General features: G+C 42.7%; 1 protein-coding gene across 1 annotated transcript; it reads left to right on the top strand.

Annotated features, from left to right (window-relative positions):
• The first annotated feature begins 1,337 nt into the window (after positions 1-1,337).
• Positions 1,338-2,186, top strand: LOC145158011 (uncharacterized). Its single transcript, XM_079076975.1, has 2 exons — positions 1,338-1,562; positions 1,620-2,186. Exons 1-2 carry the CDS (start codon positions 1,338-1,340, stop codon positions 2,184-2,186), a joined length of 792 nt encoding a protein of 263 aa, XP_078933101.1.
• The last annotated feature ends 19,210 nt before the right edge of the window (positions 2,187-21,396 follow it).

Here is a 21,396-nt window from a genome sequence, read left to right as displayed (position 1 = left end):
AAACAACAACAGTCCAACATAATAGCAAAACCCCTAAATCGACAAATACCGACAATAGCCGAACAAACTAAACTTCGAACAATAGCCAAAACGAACTAAAATTGTTTCCTGTCCCAAAACCACAATGCAAAAATAAAGTCGTGACGAGATATTGAAGAAAAGTTTATTTTTGTGGTGGCGGTACCCAAATCGTGGCACAAATAATGACGAAAAACACCAAATCACGAAATAAAAAAATGTCACAGCAAGATATTGATGAAAAGATTAATTTTGTAGTGGCTGTACCAAAATCACGGTGCGTATAACGATGAAAAAAACCCAAAATCAAACGAATACCAGCAATAATCGAAACGCTAGAATAATCCAGACAAATCAAAATGAACCAAATACAGAAACATAAAAAAACCGTTGAACCGAATACGACTCTATGATACCATATGAACTAATAAAAAAATATTGTTAGGGTTTCATTATTGAATCATAAAATAGAGTACAATTACAATGAACATGGAAAAACAATATAAATAGGAAAGCTAATTAGATTAAACCTAGTTATAAGGCTAAAGGGCCAAGGGCCCAAACCAGAAAATGACCTAATAACTTTATTATGCTAACAGTAGGAACCCCAATAAAAAAGATATGAGAATGGGAGGTCAATTGGGAGTTATAAAACATACATTTCAACCCCTCTTGGGTTTTCCAAAAAATTCAATTGATCTAGTGTTTTGTAGCTATTCATTGATGGCAATCTAAAGAATCAAACTTTGGCTGGGAATGTTTTTATAAATCCCCTTAGCTCAAATGTAGAATTTGGATGCAAGAATGGTGGACATATGATATTACATAAAGGGTGCCAACTGTCAAAACAAGCAGGAGTGTGCTTGCCATTTCCGATTTTGGTAATATGAAAGCTCCAAAAGTTGATATGAAGAATCAAGATCTTACACCGTCCTCATCCCACATTGGGCTTAATAATAACATCCTAAAAGTTTTTATTACAAAGGTGATGGTCTTTATCACAATTGTTAGATGTGTCATTAGACACATAGTTTATTTGTATTAGTTTCATAAGCCCATGTATTTTTATTATATTTAGCCCATACATGTATTTGTACCAAGCCCTTTGTATTTTCAGTATATATTTTCAATATGAAGGCAAGATACGATTGAGGAGAAAATTCGCTGAAACATGGTATCAGAGTTGTTTTCTTATAAAAAAAACCTAGTGGTTCCTTCTCTTGCCGATCCTTCTAAGCGTATTGTCTTCATCGATATTCTATTCCCCTGTCTTCTGTCATTTCTTCCACATCTTCACGACCATCTCATTCTCTTGCATCATGTCGGACAAAGATGAATCAGGTGCCGATACTTCTACCCCTAAACCCACGGATCGAATGTATGGCATCACCAACATTAAGTCGTATGTTCCTCTCCTTCTTGACATGAATCAATTGAATTATGATTCCTGGAAAGAACTTTTTAAAACTCATTGTTATGGTTATAAAGTCTCTAATCATCTCACAAGCTCTACTACACCTGCCGATGATCCTGAATGGGATACTGTAGATAACATTGTTAAATAATGGATCTATGGCACCCTATCCCAATATGTTCTTCAGTCCATCATCACTTCTGATGCTACAGCAGCCGAAACCTGGACAGCCATTGAAGCCCTTTTTCACAAAAATAAAGAAGCCAAGGCAATTGAGATTGATGATGAACTAAGAAACATTCAGCTTGGTGATTCGACAATTTTGGAGTATTGCAATCGCCTCAAATCAATTGCTGATTTACTCTCCAATATTGGCACCCCTGTATCCGAACAGAATCTGGTCACTTATGCAATTAATGGGCTCTCAGAAAAATATGCTCATGTGAAACCTACCTTGCGGTATCAATCGCCCAAACCGACCTTTCTTCACATGTGGTCGATTCTGACAATGGAAGAACGGTCCTTGTTGAAGACCCACAATCGACTCGTACAAGCAACTTACCTCGATAATCCTTCATCCCCCACTGTGCTTCAAACCGAGCATCAATCAAGACCATCTAACAATCGGGGAAGTTCTTCTGGCGGTCGTACAGGTGGTCGTAGTACGTGTGGCGGTCGCGATGGCCGGTCTGGCGGACGAGGTGTTGGTCGCTCTCATGGTAGTCCTCAAAATCCAACTCCTAATTGGGGTTAATATACCCCCTAGCCAATCATGGCTTTTCCACCACAACTACAGAAGCACTACCATGGGCTCCTGCCCACTCCGAATGTGTCTCAGCCACGGGCCCAATGGCCCACATCGTCTCCTGGCCCACGCCAGTCTAGTCCACATCCCTGGACTACTTTGCTGCCAGCCCAACAGCACGCCTTGCTTTGTCAACAGCCCAATAGCTATCCATTTTTTCATTACCCCATGGACCAACCCGCTACATTAGCGCAAGCCTTCTCAACTATGAATCTTCAAGACCCGGCAAATGCAGATTGGTACATGCAAACCGGAGCAACCGCCCACCTTCACGCTGATTCGGGTACTCTCAAGTCTTTTAGCAATTCCTGCACTATTTCTAATTTCTCGGTATTAGTAGGGGACGGATCTCGTATTCCCGTCACCAAAACTGGTGACTCTACCCTTCCTTATAATCCATATCGCCCCCTTTACCTCAAAAATATTCTCATTACACCTCAAATCATCAAAAATCTCGTGTCTTTTCATCGTTTTACTCATGAAAATAAATGCTCTATTGAATTTGATGAATTTGGTTTTTCTGTGAAGGATTTTCAAACCAAGCAAATCCTCCTTCGGCGTGATAGCATGGGGGATCTCTATCCGGTCACCAAACCTTTACCACAAGCTTTTGTATCCATTAGCTCCTCCTTGTGGCATCAAAGACTTGGTCATCCCGGACAACCAGTTTTCAAGCATCTTATTTCTAGTAATTCTATTTCATGTAATAAAAGGGATTTTCCCTCGTTTTAACATGCTTTTCAAATTGGAAAACACACACGTTTGTCTTTTTCATTATATAAAACAGATGCTTTGTTTCCGTTTCAAGTAATTCATTCGGATGTTTGGACTTCCCCTCTACAAAGTCATAGTGTTATTAATAATTATGTGATCTTTCTTGATCAATTTACTCATTTTGTGTGGGTTCACCCTATCAGAAAAACATCCGATGTTTTCTCTAAGTTTTTACATTTTCGTGCCTACATTCAAAATCAATTTCAAACTGACATACAAACCTTCCAATGTGACAATGGTAAAGAATATGACAACCACCGATTTCATCAATTGTGTGACACTCACGGTATACACATGCGGTTTTCATGCCCCTACATGTAACATTCAGACTTCCAGGTATATTGTTCATTTATTTATTTTGAGGACTATTGAGCAACTCGACGAGTTGGTGCTACAACTCGTCGAGTAGAGTCGCGTTGTGCCACGTAGGATTAATGATCTACTCGATGAGTCAGAGAGTCGACTCGACAAGTAGACGCTGGGTAGTGAAAACCTAAATCCCCAGGTTTGGGGCCTATATAAGGGCACTTATAGCCTCATTTGCGGCTCATCAGCTACTTAACCTTTCAGTGTGAAACCCTAATCGAGTGTAGTGAGCTAAGGGAGTCTCCAAGCTAACCTTGAAGGATTTTAGTGCATCTTTAAGGAGGAAGAGGAGTTTGTTTAGCAAGTAATAAGAAGGAGTTGTTGGGGTTCAGGACATTTCGTCTAGAGCTTCAACAGGAAGGTAAAAAGCTTGAATCTTTCCCCATTATTTGATTAGATCTTATGAGTTGAGAAATTAGGGTGTTCATGACATTTTGTTTTGAGGCTTAGAGCATACTAAGTTATCAGATGGTTAGACCTCAGATATGGACCTGGTGAGGTCCCTAGAGCCCAAAGGTCCCATCTTTATTCATCCATATGAGGGGTATGGTGTTTAACACCTTGTCAGAACATGTATTAGTGGATGGGAGCAAAACCACCATGCATGAGCGTAAAGATCGAAGCTTTACGTGACAATCAAGCTTTAGGATGGTAGATCTAGTGTTTGGAGTGATAGATCTGCCTTAAAACATCTGAATGAGAAATCAGATCGAAGAGACTCGCCGAGTCCATGATCTGACTCGACGAGTCGGTTATGGTTTGTCCCGATGGGCTGGACCATGCGATAGCTCGGCAAGTTAAGGGTTAACTCGACGTGCTAGACCTTCGTGAGACTTGTGAGCAACGAGTGGACTCGACAAGTCACATGACTGCACTCGGCGAGTCAGGTCAAACCTGGATTGTTGACTCGAGTTTGACTTCTGTTGACTTTACGGTTTGGTCAATTTAAGTAATGGAGACCATGGAGGGGTAAAATGGTCTTTTACCCATTCTAAGAGTTAGAGAGAATGAGAGAACAACCTTTGGTGTATTTGAGTATAAGTAGAGTATTGATTAGAGACAATTATCCAATGTGTTAGGCGGAGGCTAGTTCGAGATTCCCGAGTACGAGACTTTTACTTGCTAGCTTACGAGGTGAGTCTTCTCACTATACTTACCATGAGTGGTATTTTTGTGTGACTGAGCTGTTTATTGTGCTTACCCGTGTATCTTAATATTCTGCATTATGTGTTTGTGATTTATGCTTAGTATTATTTTTATGAGCTTATCGAGTTGGGGCCGGAGGGTCCCACTAAGACACATTGACTGGAAGGTCGTATTGAGTTATAGCCTAGAGTGGGTATTGAGCTGTGTGTGGTATTTTGGGGAAATCACTAAGCTTTGTGCTTACCGTGTTATGAGTTATAGCCCGAACAGTGATTTCCCAAAATACCCTTACCTTTGTGTTATGAGATATTTATGAGATGTTTTATTAGAATTGCATGCTAGAGAGTAGGCTAGGTATTTCATATTCTAGGGCTAAAGTTCCCTGATTTGTGATGCCTTAGCCTAAGAGATGTTTTGATCAGTGTTATCTATTATTTGCTTGAGTATGTGCCGAGTCCTGAGTCGGGAGATTATCTAGGAAGAGATACTTAGAGGAGCTTGAGAGGAGTCTTCTGAGAGAGTAGTCTGTGATTCGTGAGATATAGAGTATTTTTAAATTAGAATCCTAGGAGGAGGACTTGGGTGACGACGGGTGGGGTGTGGAAGGTAGTATTGGGCCCGTACTACTGAAAGCACCCGGTCTGTATGCAATCCAAGTAAGAATCCTTAGGATGCTAAGGAACAAGTAGGGATAAGTAGTCGAGTGTGAGTATGCTCGAGTGAGTCTCTGATGATTTTTGTGTTGTGTTTCAGAGACATCATGGTAGGTGCACGCCACACCCCAGAGAACAATGGAGTTAGCGATGATGAGATTCGCAGGATGATTCACGATGAGGTGGCCGCAGCCATATGAGAGGCTATTCCGGAGATGTTTGGGTCTATCAAGACCACTTTGATCAAGACATTTGACGAGCGATATGCTGCAGTTTCTGAGGGGGCTGCTGCTGCAGCCACCGCACCTATCGTTGCTGCCAGGCCACAGGGAGGTGAATTGTTGCTGTACCGGGAGTTCAGCAACACGAAGCCACCTGAGTTTGATGGGACTTAGGATCTGATTGCTGTGATGAGATAGATCTCTGATATCGAGGGGTGTTTCAACACTTGTTCATATCCAGAGCATTTGAGGGTACGGTTCGCGCTGAACCAGCTTCGCTTGGGAGCGAAGGATTGGTGGAAGTTTGTGACAACCAGTTTTACTCCTGCAGAGCACGTTGTAGTGACTTGGGAGAGGTTTACTGTGATGTTCCGAGATAAGTATGTTCCCCCGGTAGAGAGGGAACGGTTGGCGCAGGAGTTTCTGTCTCTCAACCAGAAGACAGAGTTGTGGTGAACTCATCTTATCAGATGTTTCACGAGAGGGCATTATTCTGCCCTGAGCATGTGTTGACTGAGCAGGTGCGCATGAGTCGGTATTTGATCATTATTAGGAGGGTTATTCGAGAGTTCGTGGTGAACTCATCTTATCGGACATTTGCTTCAGGCAAATGCCAGGATGAGGGAGATCGAGCTGGAGACTCAGGCCAGGGAGGATGCAGAGTCTCAAGGAAGAGACCGGAGGCCGATGCAGTCGCAACCGGCAACGAAACGGGCTAAGCCCGCTGATTCGATTTCGGTAGGCCAGAAGGGCCGCACTTCTGGCAAGTACGGCAAGAGTCATGAGGGATCTTGTCGGGCGGGGATTTGCTACAAATGTGGTAAGGAGGGGCATATGGCGAAGGATTGCCGATTGGTAGTATGTTTTCACTACAATCAGACCGACCATCGGAAGGCCGAGTGTCCTCAGCTCGTTCAGGGATCAACCCAGGGTTCCACTCCTGCTGCATTCCGTGCTACTGATGTTTGGTCGGTGAAGGCCGAGGTTTTGAGGGATCGTGGGAAAGCTTTTCAGCTGACAGCGGAGGAGGTCCGCGCAGCACCTGATTTCATGACTGGTAGGTATTTCCTTATTTATTTATTTTAAGATTTATTGTGCTCATTCTGTGCTATATTTAGGTACATTTCTTGTGAGTTGTGTACCTTCTTTGGTGTTATTTGACTCGGGTGCGAGTCGATCATTTGTGTCCTTAGCTTTTAGTTGTCACATCTATGTCTGACGCGAGACGTTGAGTCGACCTCTGAGGGTTCTATAGCGGACGAGCATATGGTTTTCGCTACTGATGTGTTCCGAGGATGTGTGCTGGAGATCTTTGGTGTCGAGTTTTCGATTGATCTGCCACCGATTGCGATGGGGGATGTTTGTGCCATCGTGGGCATGGATTGGTTGAGCCGTTTTGGAGTAGTGATCGACTGCGAGCGTCAGTTGGTGACTATATGAGACCCCAGTGGGGGAGTGCTTACAGTGTATGGCGAGGGTACCAGATCTGGGTCAGCTATCTGCTCTGCTGCCAGGGCGAGGAAGAGTTTGCAGCATGATTGCATGGGTTATCTAGCATATGCGATGGATACGCGAGTTTCTACCGAGAGACCGAGTTCCATTGCCGAGGTTCCGATAGTGAGTGAATTTCCGAATGTTTTTCCTGAGGAGTTATCGGGTGTGCCTCCCAAGAGGCAAGTGGAGTTCTGGATTGATTTGGTTTCAGGAGCGGCGCCTATCGCCAATGCACCTTTTCGCATTGTGCCTCTAGAGATGCAGGAGTTACCCTCACAGCTCCAGGGGCTGCTGGGGAAGGTATTCATCAGGCCGAGTAGCTCGCTATGGGGAGCGTCGATCCTTTTTGTCAAGAAAAGGATGGTTCACACCGGATGTGCATTGATTACCGGGAGTTGAACAAGCTGACGGTCAAGAACCGTTATCCACTTCCGAGGATCGACGATCTGTTCGATAAGTTGCAGGGGGCATCTTGGTTTTCCAAGATTGATTTGAGGTTTGGATATCACCAGATGAGAGTATGTGAGGAGGATATTCAGAAGACGGCCTTTAGAACTTGTTATGGACATTACAAGTTCGTGGTGATGCCTTTTGGGCTTACCAACACACCGGCAGCGTTCGTGGATCTCATGAACTGGGTGTGCAGACCTATGTTGGACCGGTGGGTGATCGTGTTCATCGATGACATCTTAGTGTATCCGAGATCCAGAGAGCAGCATGAGGAGCATCTGCGAGAGGTTCTTGGGGTATTGAGGTTGGAGAGGCTGTATGCCAAATTCTCCAAGTGTGATTTCTGGTTACGAGAGGTCCAGTTCCTGGGACATCTCGTTAACCAGAATGGGATATTGGTCGATCCGGCCAAGATTGAGGCAGTTATGTGATGGGAGGTGTCGAGATCCCCTTCCGAGATCAGGAGTTTTCTGAGATTGGCAGGCTACTATCGGAGATTTATCAAAGATTTCTCCAAGATTGCAGTTCCTCTCACCAGATTGACCTGGAAGGGCGTTACTTTTGTTTGGGGACCGGAGCAGCAGACATCATTCGAGACTCTTCGCTAGAGATTGTGCAAAGCTCCGGTGTTAGCCCTTTCAGAGGGAGTGGAGGACTTCGTAGTCTATTGTGATGCATCTATTTCAGGGATGGGTGCAGTGTTGATGTAGAGGGGGCACGTGATAGCGTACGCATCGAGGCAGTTGAAGCCTCATGAGACGAGATATCCCACCCACGATCTAGACTGGGGCGGTGGTGTTCGCCCTCAAGATCTGGCGTCACTATTTGTATGGGGTTCGGCGTACCATATACACGGACCGTAAGAGCCTAAAATATCTCATGGATCAGCCCAACCTAAACATGAGACAGAGGAGATGGTTGGATGTGGTGAAACACTATGACTGTGAGATCCAGTATCATCTGGGAAAGGCTAATGTGGTAGCCGACGCCCTAAGCCGTAGAGCTGAGAGTGCTCCGATCCGAGATGTGTGTATGAGGATGACAGTGATGACTCCAGTCTTAGACACTATTCGAGAGGCCCAGGTGGAGGCCGTGAGACCGGAGAACTTCAAGAGTGAGCGGGTGTTTGGGCAGGTGTCTGAGTTTGTGACGGACAGTTAAGGGCTTATGAATTTCCGAGGGAGGATTTGGGTGCCCTATACTGGCGGAGCTCGGCGTATACTGATGGAGAAGGCGCATAGATTGAGATTCTCGATCCATCCCGAGGACACTAATATGTATTTGGACTTAAAGAGGGATTATTGGTCGCCCTGTATGAAGAGGGATGTTTCCTGGGTAGTTGAGAGGTTCTTGACCTGCCGTCGGGTCAAGGCATAGCACCAACGTCCACATGGTCCATTACAGCTTCTGGAGATTCCCCAGTGGAAATGGCAACATATTTCTATGGACTTTATCACCAATTTACCGAGGACTGTACGTGGAGTTGACTCGATTTGGGTGATTGTGGACCGGCTGACGAAGAACGCTCACTTTCTCACTATCAGTGAGAGTTTTTCTGCAGAGACTGGCCGAGATTTATGTGAGAGAGGTGGTAGCTCGGCATGGAGTGCCGACCTCGATATTGTAAGATCGGGACGTGCGCTTTACTTCCAGGTTCTGGAAGAAATTTCATGAGGAGTTGGGTACCCGACTACATTTCAGTACCGCGTACCATCCGTAGACAGATGGGCAGATCGAGCGGATGATTCAGACGCTTGAGGACATGCTGTGTGAATGTGTTATGGACCTCGGAGGAAGTTGGGACACTTATTTTCCCTTGGCTGAGTATTCTTACAACAACAGCCATCATTCGAGTATTGGTATGCCTCCCTTTGAGCTTCTTTATAGGAGAAGGTGTCGGACTCCCATTTGTTGGGGAGAGGTAGGGCAGGAAGTGATGGGTGGCACTGAGATAGTGCTGAAGACGACTGAGCAGATTCAACAAGTCAGACAGAGGTTACCGACGGCCTAGAGTCGCCAGAAGAGTTATGTAGACAGGCGACGATTTGAGCTGGAGTTTCAGGTCGAAGATTTTGTACTCCTGAAGGTATCCCCTTGGAAGGGGTGATCTAATTCAGGAAACGGGGAAAGCTGGGGCCTAGATACATCGGTCCTTTTAGAATGGCCGCTAGAGTGGGTAAGGTAGCATACCGGTTAGAGCTACCACGTGTCTCAACTGAGGAAGTGTGTAGCCGATGAGACGTCAAGTGTGCCCTTAGAGGACATTCAGGTGGATGCGAGCCTGAATTATATTGAGAGGCCTATTGTGATCTTGGATCGGAAGGTGAAGGTTCTGAGAAATAAAGAGGTGCCCCTGGTTCAGGTCCAGTGGCAACATCGGAGAGGGTCCGAGTTCATTTGGGAGCCAAAATCCGAGATGCGAGAGCAGTACCCAGAGCTATTTCCAGAACATGACTTTGAGGGCGAAGTCTGATTCTAGTGGGGGATAATTGTAACATCCGGACTTCTAGGTATAATGTTCATTTATTTATTTTGAGGAATATTTAGCAACTCGACAAGTTGGTGCTACAACTTATCGAGTAGAGTCGCATTGTGCCACGTGGGATTAATGATCCACTCGACGAGTCAGAGAGTTGACTCGCCAAGTAGACGCTGGGCAGTGAAAACCTAAATCCCCGGGTTTGGGGCCTATATAAGGGCACTTATAGCCTTATTTGCGGCTCATCAGCTGCTTAACCTTTCTGTGTGAAACCCTAATCGAGTGTAGTGAGCTAAGGGAGTCTCCAAACTAACCTTGAAGTATTTTAGTGCATCTTTGAGGAGGAAGAGGAGTTTGTTCAGCAAGGAACAAGGAACTATTGGGGTTCAGGTCATTTCGTCCAGAGCTTCAACAGGAAGGTAAAAAGCTTGAATCTTTCCCGATTATTTGATTAGATCTTATGAGTTGAGAAATTAGGGTTTTCATCACATTTTGTTTTGAGGCTTAGAGCATACTAAGTTATCAGCGGTTTATGTAACGCCCGCAGATCCGGGCTAGTCAATTTAGAGACGATGAGCATCAAAAATGAGTTTTTTTATGGAAGATTATTCAGAAGGATTAATCTTAACCAAGTTTTAGTATATGTTACAAGGGTTCCGTACATATAAAGAATGCCGAAATCCGAGTTATAACGAAGAAGTTATGGCTCGTCGAAGTTTTACGGCAAAACCAGCACGGCACCGGGAGACGTAAATAGTGAATTTACGGTAGAAGACTTTTTAGCCATAGTGATATAAACAAAATTTGTAGTATACGTTAAACCGAGAATATACAAAAAAAGAACGCCCAAATCTGACTTCGTATGAGGAAGTTATGAATTTTCTAAGATTTGGCATAGCAGTGCACGGTCTAAAACTCGAATTTTAGTTCGAGCGGTTTTTGGCCTACGCGACCTAAATGAGAGTTGAAGATCTCTTTAATAGGAACTCAACGGTAAAATAAACATACGAAAACGGTGTAAGGTCCTTGATGGAAGGATCTTCACCAATGATCAATCAAGCAAATGAAAATAAAGAAGAAAATGAGTAGAAGATGGAATAAACTTGAGCTTGCATACGATTAACACATGAAACCGTCTGATACAACTCAATGGACTGAAAACCCCACAGTAAACAATTGTAGATCAACAAATTTCAACAACCCTGACAAATGACCTGACAAGAGCTATATATACTAACTGGAACGAAAACAGGTTTCGGTCAGGCAGACCGAAAGCCTGTTTTCGGTCACTTCCCAACCAAAAGCTTGCCTAGACCGAAAACGTCAAAAACACACAATAGACTCCAAATTACAAACTCAAATGCCCTAACTCATCTATACATTGTTGCCTAGCCCAAACCATATATATTGGCACTTCAATCTCCCCCTTGGTTTGCGGCTAGCATGAATCAGTCTTTATCAATAATGAGCACATTTTCCCCAGACGAACCATCAGCTTCATGGATAGAGTTGGGACTCTCTTGAATGGGCACAGATGAGGAAGGAGCAACTGTTGTAGATGGAGGAGTCTCTGTGGTTTGAGTTTGATCAGGAAAAAAATTACTCCCACCCTTGGATCAATTTTGCGTCTCTTTATCGGGGGTTGGGAGGTCAGGACTGTCTGGGAATCACTTGTAACTGGCTCGGATGTAGGAACCACATTATCAAGGGGAGGAATCCCTGATGATGTGTCCATTTGAATTGAAGAATCAGCCACTTGAATGGTAACCGGAGGCTCAACTTCTCGATTGTCAGCTTTCTCCCTTATCTCCGGTGTTTGATTAGCACCATCATGGATGCAGTCAAAGAAGTCATCAAGGTCTTCATTTGACAATGGGTGCTCAGGTCCAGTAAAATGCACCGAAACATCATCTCTTTCGTAACCGGACAGATCAAGATTCTCATACTCATCCTCTTCTTCTCCTTCGATCTTAGCAAATTCTTCTGTAGTTCCCTTATATATCTGGTTCATACCCGGATCCAAACCGGTGGGCTGCACCTCCTTTTAAAATATAAGGCCCAATACCCAAAACAATTTTAAAAATAAAACTCTTGGAGGATTAATTTCAAAATAAAATAAAATAAAATTTTCTAAATTTTACCAATCCCAAAAAATGAAAATAAAATAAAATAAAATAAAATTTTCTAAATTTTACCAATCCTAAAAAATGAAAATAAAATAAAAATACCAACATTTTTAATTCAAACTAATTTTAATCCTCTATCTTGAAATTGATTAACTTTTTGTGATATGGGATCAAAGTTGTTAGACAATCATTTTCCATTTATCAGTACCTCTCCTTTCATGAATAGATCTGGTCGATCACCGGTATTGTGGTCCACTTAACGACCATTTATCTGACGACGACCAAGGATATTGGTGTCCACCTAAATTGAGCAGCGAGATCTACAGACAATCTAGAATTGTTCAATTTTAGATGTACTAGAACATGTTTCCCGCTTCCTGATATACCCCAATAATCAAGAACTTCCGAAATACTCCTTACTTTAGGTGAGCAGACGATTATTCATAGAAAGGATAGATTTAGATTGCATATGCTGTACACTCAGGTCGGATCTTTCATTCACGCAGAGAGTGAAACATATGAATAACTAGAATTTCAGAGGGATTGAGAAGTAGAAGGTTGCATATGATGTGTACCAGGTCGGATTGTTAATCACGCAAAGGAGACATCATATGGCTAACAGATAGGAATTCCCCAGTCCAGGTCGGATCTTTCGATCACACAGAGGAGGCAACATATGACTAACAGTAGGAGAGAAAGAAAATAATTTCCTACAGACCTACTTTATTGGAATTCCCCAGTCGCTCCGTCAATACCGGAATTAAGGACATAATCCGTACATTGAGGAAAAGTTAAAACACAGTTCTAGATACGGTTCTTTAATGTGACTGGTGGATTCTCATGTATATCTCTCTGCTCAACCTATCCGAGCATCGTATTGTCAGGCTAAATAGAACTATCTAGATCAGAAATTTTCAAATCTCTGGATTCCTTAAGTTCATCTGCACCTAGTCAAGACCATTAAATTTTTCGTGCCTAGCAGCGCATCGAACGAAGAGCGTAGACAATTTAGCTTTGGTACTTTACACAGACTCAGATTGTTTGTTATCACAAGCTGATATCACTTCCCATCACATCATTTCTCAGCGATATTTTTGATTTATCTGTTTTTCTAATGTTTTTGGATTTTCTGATTTTCTATTGTTTTTGGATTTTTAATTTTCTAATTTTTGTTTAGTTTTTGTTTTAATTTTCTAAATTTTGTTTGGTTTTTGTTTATTTCTCCCCCTAAATTTGTGCATGGGTGAGAATGAAATTAAAATGCGTAAATTTAAACTAACCTAAACAAAAATTAATCCTCAAAGCGAATCATTTTCAAAAAGTTTACTAGCACATCGAATCGAGCTTTGTTAAACGGCTTGGTGAACAGATCTGCCATATTATTAGTAGTGGGAACCTGTTCAAGCCGAATGAGCGAGCGCTCATAACAATCTCATTTAATGAACTTTGATGTCGATGTGCTTGGTTTTTGAGTGCTGGACCGGATTTTTAGCAATTTGGATCGCAGCCTCATTATCACAGAATATAGGGGTTTCTTGAAAGCTCAAACCGTAATCCAACAACTGATGTTGGATCCATATGACTTGAGAACAACAGGCAGACGCAGCTATGTATTCTGCTTCTGCTGTTGAGGTCGAGACAGTATTCTGCTTCTTGCATTACCAAGACACTAGCCTATCTCCGAGAAATTTGCATCCGCCTGAAGTCGATTTCCTGTCATGCTCGCAGCCTCCGTAATTGCTGTCTGCAAAAGCATAAAGATCAAATTCGGAAATTTTCGGATACCAAAGACCCAGTTTTGCGCTGCCTTTGAGGTACCGAAAAATCCTTTTAACAGCAATAAGATGAGACAATTTAGGATTAGCCTGGTAGCGCGCGCATTGACAGACCGCAAACATAATGTCTGGGTGACTTGCAGTCAGATACATCAGCGATCCGATCATCGATATGTAGTACGTTTGATCTATGGATTCGCCTTCAAGATCAGGAGTCAGCAGTGGTCTCTCCGCCATGGGTGTCAAAGCAGGTTTGGCGTCTCTGAAGCCGAACTTCTCGAGCATATCATCCACATATTTGGCTTGATGAATAAGGATTCCGGCTGAAGATTGTTTGACCTAAAGCCCCCAAAACGTGGTCATTTCCCCCAAAGAACTCATCTCGAACCGCTTTTTCATAACGTCCTCGAACTCCTTGCATAGTTGTGGACACGTCGACCCGAAAATGATATCGTCCACGTATATTTGGACAAGAATCTAGTCTGCACCGACATGCTTGATGAATAGGGTCTGATCGATAGTGCCGCGGGAATAGCCATGATTGAGCAAGTGCTATGTTAGGGTAGCATACCAGGCTCTAGGAGTTTGATGCAGCCCATACAAAGCCTTGTCTAACTTGTAGACATGGTTGGGAAGTTTTGAGTTAACAAACCCAGGAGGTTGGTCAAGATAAATCTCCTCATTCACCTTACCGTAAAAGAAAGCCGTCTTGACGTCCATTTGATATACAGTGAAGTTCATGTAGGAAACATAGGCGAGGAAGATACGAATAGCCTCCAAGCGTGCCACCGGAGCATAGACCTCTGTATAATCAAGACCCTCTATTTGTCTGAACCCACGGACCACCAATCTCGCCTTATTACGTACAATTACACCCGAATCGTCTTGCTTGTTCCGAAACACCCATCTAGTGTCGAGAGATTTCTTGCCTTTAGGCAGCTCCACCAACTTCCAAACCCTAAGCTTTTCGAATTGATTAAGCTCGTCATGCATGGCATCCACCCAGCTGGGCTCATTCAAAGCCATTTCGACGTTCTTGGGCTCTATTTGAGAAATGAAGCAAGAATAGAGACATGTGTTGACGTCTCCACTCTGGCTTCTCGTTCGAACTTCGTCACCCAGCTGGCCAATGATGTTTTCTATCGGATGATCACACTGTATGCGAGTGGGGATTTCGTGACTGATGTTATTGAGTGAAACGGGAAGATTATGAATATTAATAGCTCCGTCATGTGCTGAAGAATCCACGGTATATGTACCAGCTTCGTTTGGTGGATTTGCTACAAACTCATCAGCGATTCATTCGGGAAAGAGAAGTTCCATCAGATTTTGAGTGACAGCGGAAGCATCTTGGTTCATGAACTCTCTTTCGACCGGAGTTAGAGGAGTAGCATCAACATTTGGAGCATGTTCTTGCGTTGATGACTTAGGAAAAGTGATTGGAACAGTAGACTCCACCGGAGGATCAGTAGCAAAAACCAATGGTGGTCTGTAGACAACCTCTTCATCTTCGTCTTCAATGAAATTCTTCGAGCCAGAGGTAGACCCAGCTTGGTTATCAGTCGACACACTACAAGATTTGAATAGTGATGTGTAGTCAAATAGCCAATCAGGACCCACCCTAGCGTCCGTTTCATTCTCTTCAAGCCAGCGAACATCGAAAGACTCCACGATTTGATTCGTCTTCTTGTTGTATACCCTGTAAGCAGTACGAGCAGCGTAACCGACAAAGTAGCAATCATCAGCTTTTGCATTGAACTTTGGGTTGGATTCCAAGTGGAGAAGGGTGCAAGGGCAACCAAATACTCTAAAATGGGTGACAGATGGCTTGTGTCCATATAGAATCTCGTACGGTGTTTTCATATGGGCTTTGTTGATCAGGACACGATTTTGAATGTAACAAGTTGTGTTGATCACCTCCGCCCAAAAGAAAATTGGAAGTTTAGAATCACAAAGCATCGTCCTTGCGGCGTCTTGTAATGTCCGATTCCTCCGCTCAGCAACACCATTTTATTGTGGTGTCTGAACAGAACTATACTGACGCACAATACCCTTCTCAGCGCAGAAATGATCAAGAACAGCGTTCTTAAATTATGTTACATTGTCTGTACGAAGCGCTTTCACTCGGTTGTTGGTTTGGTTCTCGATCATTACAATGAACTTCTTGATGAGGTCAGCGATCCCAGCTTTGTTGGACAGAAAGAAGACCCACGTGAAACGAGAGAAATCGTCTATCACAACGAAACAATACGAATTTTGGTTGATGCTGAGGACGTTGACCAGACCAAACAAATCCATATGCAACAATTAGAGCATCTGACTGATGGAGTTGACCTGCTTTGGCAGATGTGGTTTCCGATGGTGTTCGCCTTGAGCATAGGAAACATATTTTTCAAAAGTAATAAAATCTCTGACAGGTAGACCGCGGACCATTTCGTTCTTGGCAAGACGGTTCAGATTCTTTGCATTTGCATGGCCGAGTCGACGATGCCACAACATTGCGTTTTGTTCTGAGACTTTGGAAAAGAGACAAGTGACTTCATCGGGTACATTGTTGTTCATGTCGATAATATAGGCATTCCCATCCCGCTTTGATTTTATGAGAATACACTCCTCCGGGATGACAATGCCTGGCTTTAAGATTAGACATTCTTTATCGGTGAAGTGTGTCGAGTAACCCTTGTCGCAGATTTGAGAAACACTCAACAGACTGTGCTTCAACTCAGGAGCATAGTTGACATTCTCAAAACTGAGCACTCCATTGGTCATCGTTCGTTTCTGCGTTATCTTTCCGCCTTCTCCGCCCGCAAAGGAGACATATCCCCTATTAAATGTCTAAATGTCTTGCAGTTGGGAGATATCTCCAGTCATGTGCCGAGAGCAGCCGCTGTCGACTTACCACGGTCTGACGACATTCCTCCGCAACTGTCCCTGCACGATGAGCGGAATTATTTAGATTTGGGGACCCAAGTCATTACAGTCCTGGGTTGACCCTTAACTTTCACAGATTCATCTTTCAATTTCTCTTTTGATTTTTCTTTTTCAACAGATACAGAGGAGGATGATGACTGATCAGATTTTAATTTTGGCATCCATTGATATTTAGGTTTTGAAACAACTTTCTTTTCAGTTTGCTTTGAGCCGGTGGATTTTCTACTCGAAAAGTTTGAAGATCCTGACCTACTCTTTGACGAAATCGACTTTGGCTTAGCTTGGGTCGATTTTGGCAAACTGTTTGGGATTTTATTAAAAACCTGTTTGTTCTTATGAAAAACTGCCATTTTCTTATTTGAATTTGCTTTCCAGTCATCATCTCGAGAGCGAGTTCTGGAGGATTTTCTAATTAAAAGATCGTCCTCTAGACTCATTCTCTCCTCTTTGAGACAAATAATGCACAAACATCTGATTTAAACAATTTCTGGCAATATGACCAGCAGTACCACAATTGAAGCAAATTTGTTTATTATCATTGGATTGGGTACTGCTCTTGTCAGATTTCTGGTTTTTATTATCTTTTCTAGCATTTTCACATTTGCAAGAACAAGCACTAGATTGTGTAGCAAACGTAAAAGATGTAGAAGCACTCGAATCAGATTTAGCAACTTTATCATAAACAACACCATTATTTTCAAAATTATCAGTCTGAAACATCACGCCACCAGAAACAAAAACATTAGTGTTTGAGTTTAACACAGATTCATCACAACATTCAACACCAAATTTAGACACAGAATTATTCGACTCAGACTTTTCAGCTTCTTGCTCCCCCTGAACTACTGACATATCTGCACTTGAGGTAGAAATGTTAGTATCCAAAATTTTATCATTTAAGCATGTTGCTTGTTCAGAACAGGCTTTCCATAAACTAAGAAAGGTTCTCTATCAATCTCTTCTTGAGATAGAGGAATGACAGTATAGTTATGATTGAATGGAGGAGGGACACTCTCAAAACCTAATCCTACTTTCTTTTGGTTTCCACATGTAATGTCCTTCCACTGCATCTGTCCCTCTATCATTTTTGCAACTACTTCACTTGACCCATCGAATTTGATAAAAATAAATTCAGCATTTTCAAGAAGATTTTTCAATGAGTCAAGTTCAGCGGTCACAGCAGCAAATTTTCTTTTGAGATGATCATAGTTCTCGCATTTGTTGCTGTAATCCTCTTGAAGTTTCTTAAAGTCCTTTGGTTTATTCTCTAGTTGTGTTTTTAAAGGCTTTTGATTTTTCCTAAGTGTGTAACCCTCATACTTAAGGTCCTCGTTCTCTCTCTTGATTAATTCAATTTGCTCACGTAAGAATTTAACAGTTTTCATGCAAGATTGAGAACAGCCAAATTCACTGACCTCGGGTTTGGCTGGCTCAGGAGTAGTTTGCAACATGAACGTAAACTGAAGATTCATCATCTCTTCTTCAGGGTCTTTCTCTGCTTCTACCTCCACACAATTCTTGATTTGAGCAAGATGCGCATTTTCAGGTCCTGAAATATTCAGAGCCTGAATTTGATCTTCCCAATCAAAGGATTGGGCCACCATCGCCTAGTTAGCAGTCTGGTTGCTTGAAGATGATCCTCTGTTGACATTGTTCACCGGCACCATGGTTCGCTCAGAATTCTCTCTTCGGTCTGGCTTTGGACACTCCCTTGCAAAATGACCAGGCTCATGGCAGTTGTAACATCGCATGTAACGACGTAATTTTCAAAATAATTTTACATTTTTAAAACATACTTTCATTCATATGATAATCGTAAAACATAATGTATTCCCTGTATCATAAAAAAACATGTCCCAGAATCTCAATAACATAAACTCCATAAGTGTGTACGAATCATGCCGGCGCCTTCCCGCGATCCTCGCTAGTACCTGAAACACATATCATAACAACTGTAAGCATAAATGCTTAGTGAGTTCCCCAAAATACCACATACCACACATACGCCTTTCCAGGCCATAACTCTGTAGGATCTTCCGATCCATGTGTCTCAGGGACTTCCGTCCCAAATCTCGGTAGACCTTCCGGTCCTACCCGTATCGACCTTCCGGTCCGTAACCTCTTGACCTTCCGGTCCATATCATCTTGACCTTCCGGTCTATACCATACATAACATACATAGCACATACATATCACATAACTGCATATAGCACATACATCTCATAGCATACAAGACCTTCCGGTCACACATAGGTACCCTTCCAGGTACAGTATAGTGAGAAGACTTACCTCGTATGATGTCTAGTAACTCACGTGCTCGATATCCCTGAATCTCGAAACAACGACCTAGCCCCGCCTAATCACATAAAGTAATTATTTCAAATCATTAACGGCTCTCAAGGCTAGACTAATCCCTTCCTATGTCCTCTCAGAAGGCTAAAAGACCATTTTACCCCTCAATGGTCCCAAAAGTCCAATTGTTGACCAAACCCTAAAAGTCCACAAAAGTCAACTCTCCGGGTTACGCTGGGCGTACCCGGCGACCTCACAGAAATGGGGAACGCGACCTCCTACGTTGCGTGTACTGGGATTACGCTCAGCGTAACTCCTAGTTTCAGACTCCTTAGCTCTTGAGGTCTTAAACAGTTAAGACCCAGGTCCAACTTTTAGATCCGACCATTTCTAAGCCTCTTAATCCATAAAGTTGGTGACTTTAAGCCTTTGCATGGCTGGACAACTCACTAACACCCATAACATTCCATTTCCCAACTCTAGAAAGCTCATAATTCAAGCATGACCTCATATCAACGACCAAGATGGAAACTTTATGGATCTATAACACAAATATAACTGAAATGGGACAGATCTAGGTCCATGGAGTCCTTTATGCTCATAAAGTCTCCACCTTTGGGACTTTAACCCTAGAAATGGTCCATGAAGCACAAATCAAAAATAACAAGGAAAGCTTTGAGCTTTATACCTCCAAGTGAAGCTCCTCCCTCTGTAGAACTCAGATCCAAGCTTGTACTTCAACTTCTAGCCTCCACAAGAACCTCCTCTTCTTCTTTACTAACACACAAAGGCACTTTCTTGCTCAAGAACACACACACACTAGCTTTAGAACGATAAAGTTGCTCTCCTAGGGTTTCTCTCTGAGGGATGATGGCTGGGGACAAAACCATCTCATTCCTTTTATAGCCCTCAAGCCACAATTAGGGTTTTGCACCTGGGCCAACTACGCCCAGCGTAACCCTGGGTACACCCAGCGTACCTAGGCGAGTCCACGTCCAAAATAAGCGCATGAGTACGTGCAGCGTACTCTTCAGTACGCCCAGCGTACTCATTTTCCATAACTTTCCTTTTAAGGGCTAAACTTGACAACTTGGAAAAGAAGAAGGGTTTAAGAGATGCACCTGAATTCCGGGATGTTACATCGCAGCTTCCCTTTATTGAACCCCACCTTTTTGTCAGAGTTCACGCTCCAGTTATTTTTCCCAGTTTTCTTGGAGAACTGCTTTGCTCTAAAAACAGCCATGACCATTTGCCAGGTGATGTCCATCTCCTCCACATCCTCTGGATGGATCTGGTCTAGGTCAGCAAAAGACAGTTGTGGAAAAAGCTCTCCGGCCACAAAAGCGTTGTAGCAGTTTACCAAACCACTGGCGAGTGCCAGATTTTCTTCCTTCTCTTTTAAAGATGAAGCTTGAGAACTGATTCCATGAGAATGAATGGGTGCATTTGAGGATGAACCAACAATAGAACCAACTTGTTGAAGAGAATTTTGAGGTTGAGGAACTTGAATGTGTTGCATTGAAGGTATAACGTATGAGGTGGGCTGATGAGTCACATAGGGTTGAACTTGAGGAATGTCACACCCCAAAACCAAGAACGGCGGAAACGTTCTGGGGTGGAGGACGTCATGTACAGTATCACAACAATGCATAATAGTAAAGACAAGCAACAACATCCATTGCATTAATATAATAATTGTAATACAAGCGTGTTCTGTACAGTTTGTAAGACACCAAAAGTATAATCAAAATAAAAGATAAGTCTTGTATGTGCTCCATCTTCTCAAAAGCTTCATCTGTACCTGCCTACTGATGACCAGAGAATACAAGTTATTTTGAAAGCGAGTATCAGCATAAAGCTGGTGAATTCATAAGTATTTAGTATCATTGCTTGTATAAAAATGTTAGTAACAATATAGTGTAGTAATCGATTTCAAATATTTTGGGAATAGTATACTCCCTAGAAAACCCTATGTTTCCTAGTAAAAAGTAGTCTTCTAACAAGACCCGATTGGTTGTATGTTTGTTCTTTCGTAAATGTAAGGGTTTTTCCCCAGTGAAAATTATTAGTATAAAAATATAGTTTACTGAAACGAGTATGTGACAAAGTCACATAGTAATGAAAATACGGACTCCAGGTGGTACTGAATGAACAATACACCTCGAAAAGTCCAAAGTAGAAATATGTAGACTCCACACGGTACGCCTCGAAAAGTCCAAAGTAGAAATATGTAGACTCCAGGCGGTACGCCTCGAAAAGTCCAAAGTAGAAATATGTAGACTCCAGGTGGTATGCCTCGAAAAGTCCAAAGTAGAAATATGTAGACTCCAGGCGGTACGCCTCGAAAAGTCCATTTTTGCCTAAAATCCTTATTTAGTTAATTTAAGGTTTGAATGTGAACTCGTATGTAACCATGCTGATCGACGGCTGAATAACTGATGACCCTCCAGGT

The sequence above is a fragment of the Lactuca virosa genome, chromosome 2 (assembly GCF_052849685.1).
Source record: "Lactuca virosa cultivar CGN04683 chromosome 2, Lactuca_virosa_CGN04683_v6, whole genome shotgun sequence".
In the NCBI taxonomy this organism is placed as follows: Eukaryota; Viridiplantae; Streptophyta; class Magnoliopsida; order Asterales; family Asteraceae; genus Lactuca; species Lactuca virosa.
This window is presented reverse-complemented; position numbering and strand designations above follow the sequence as displayed.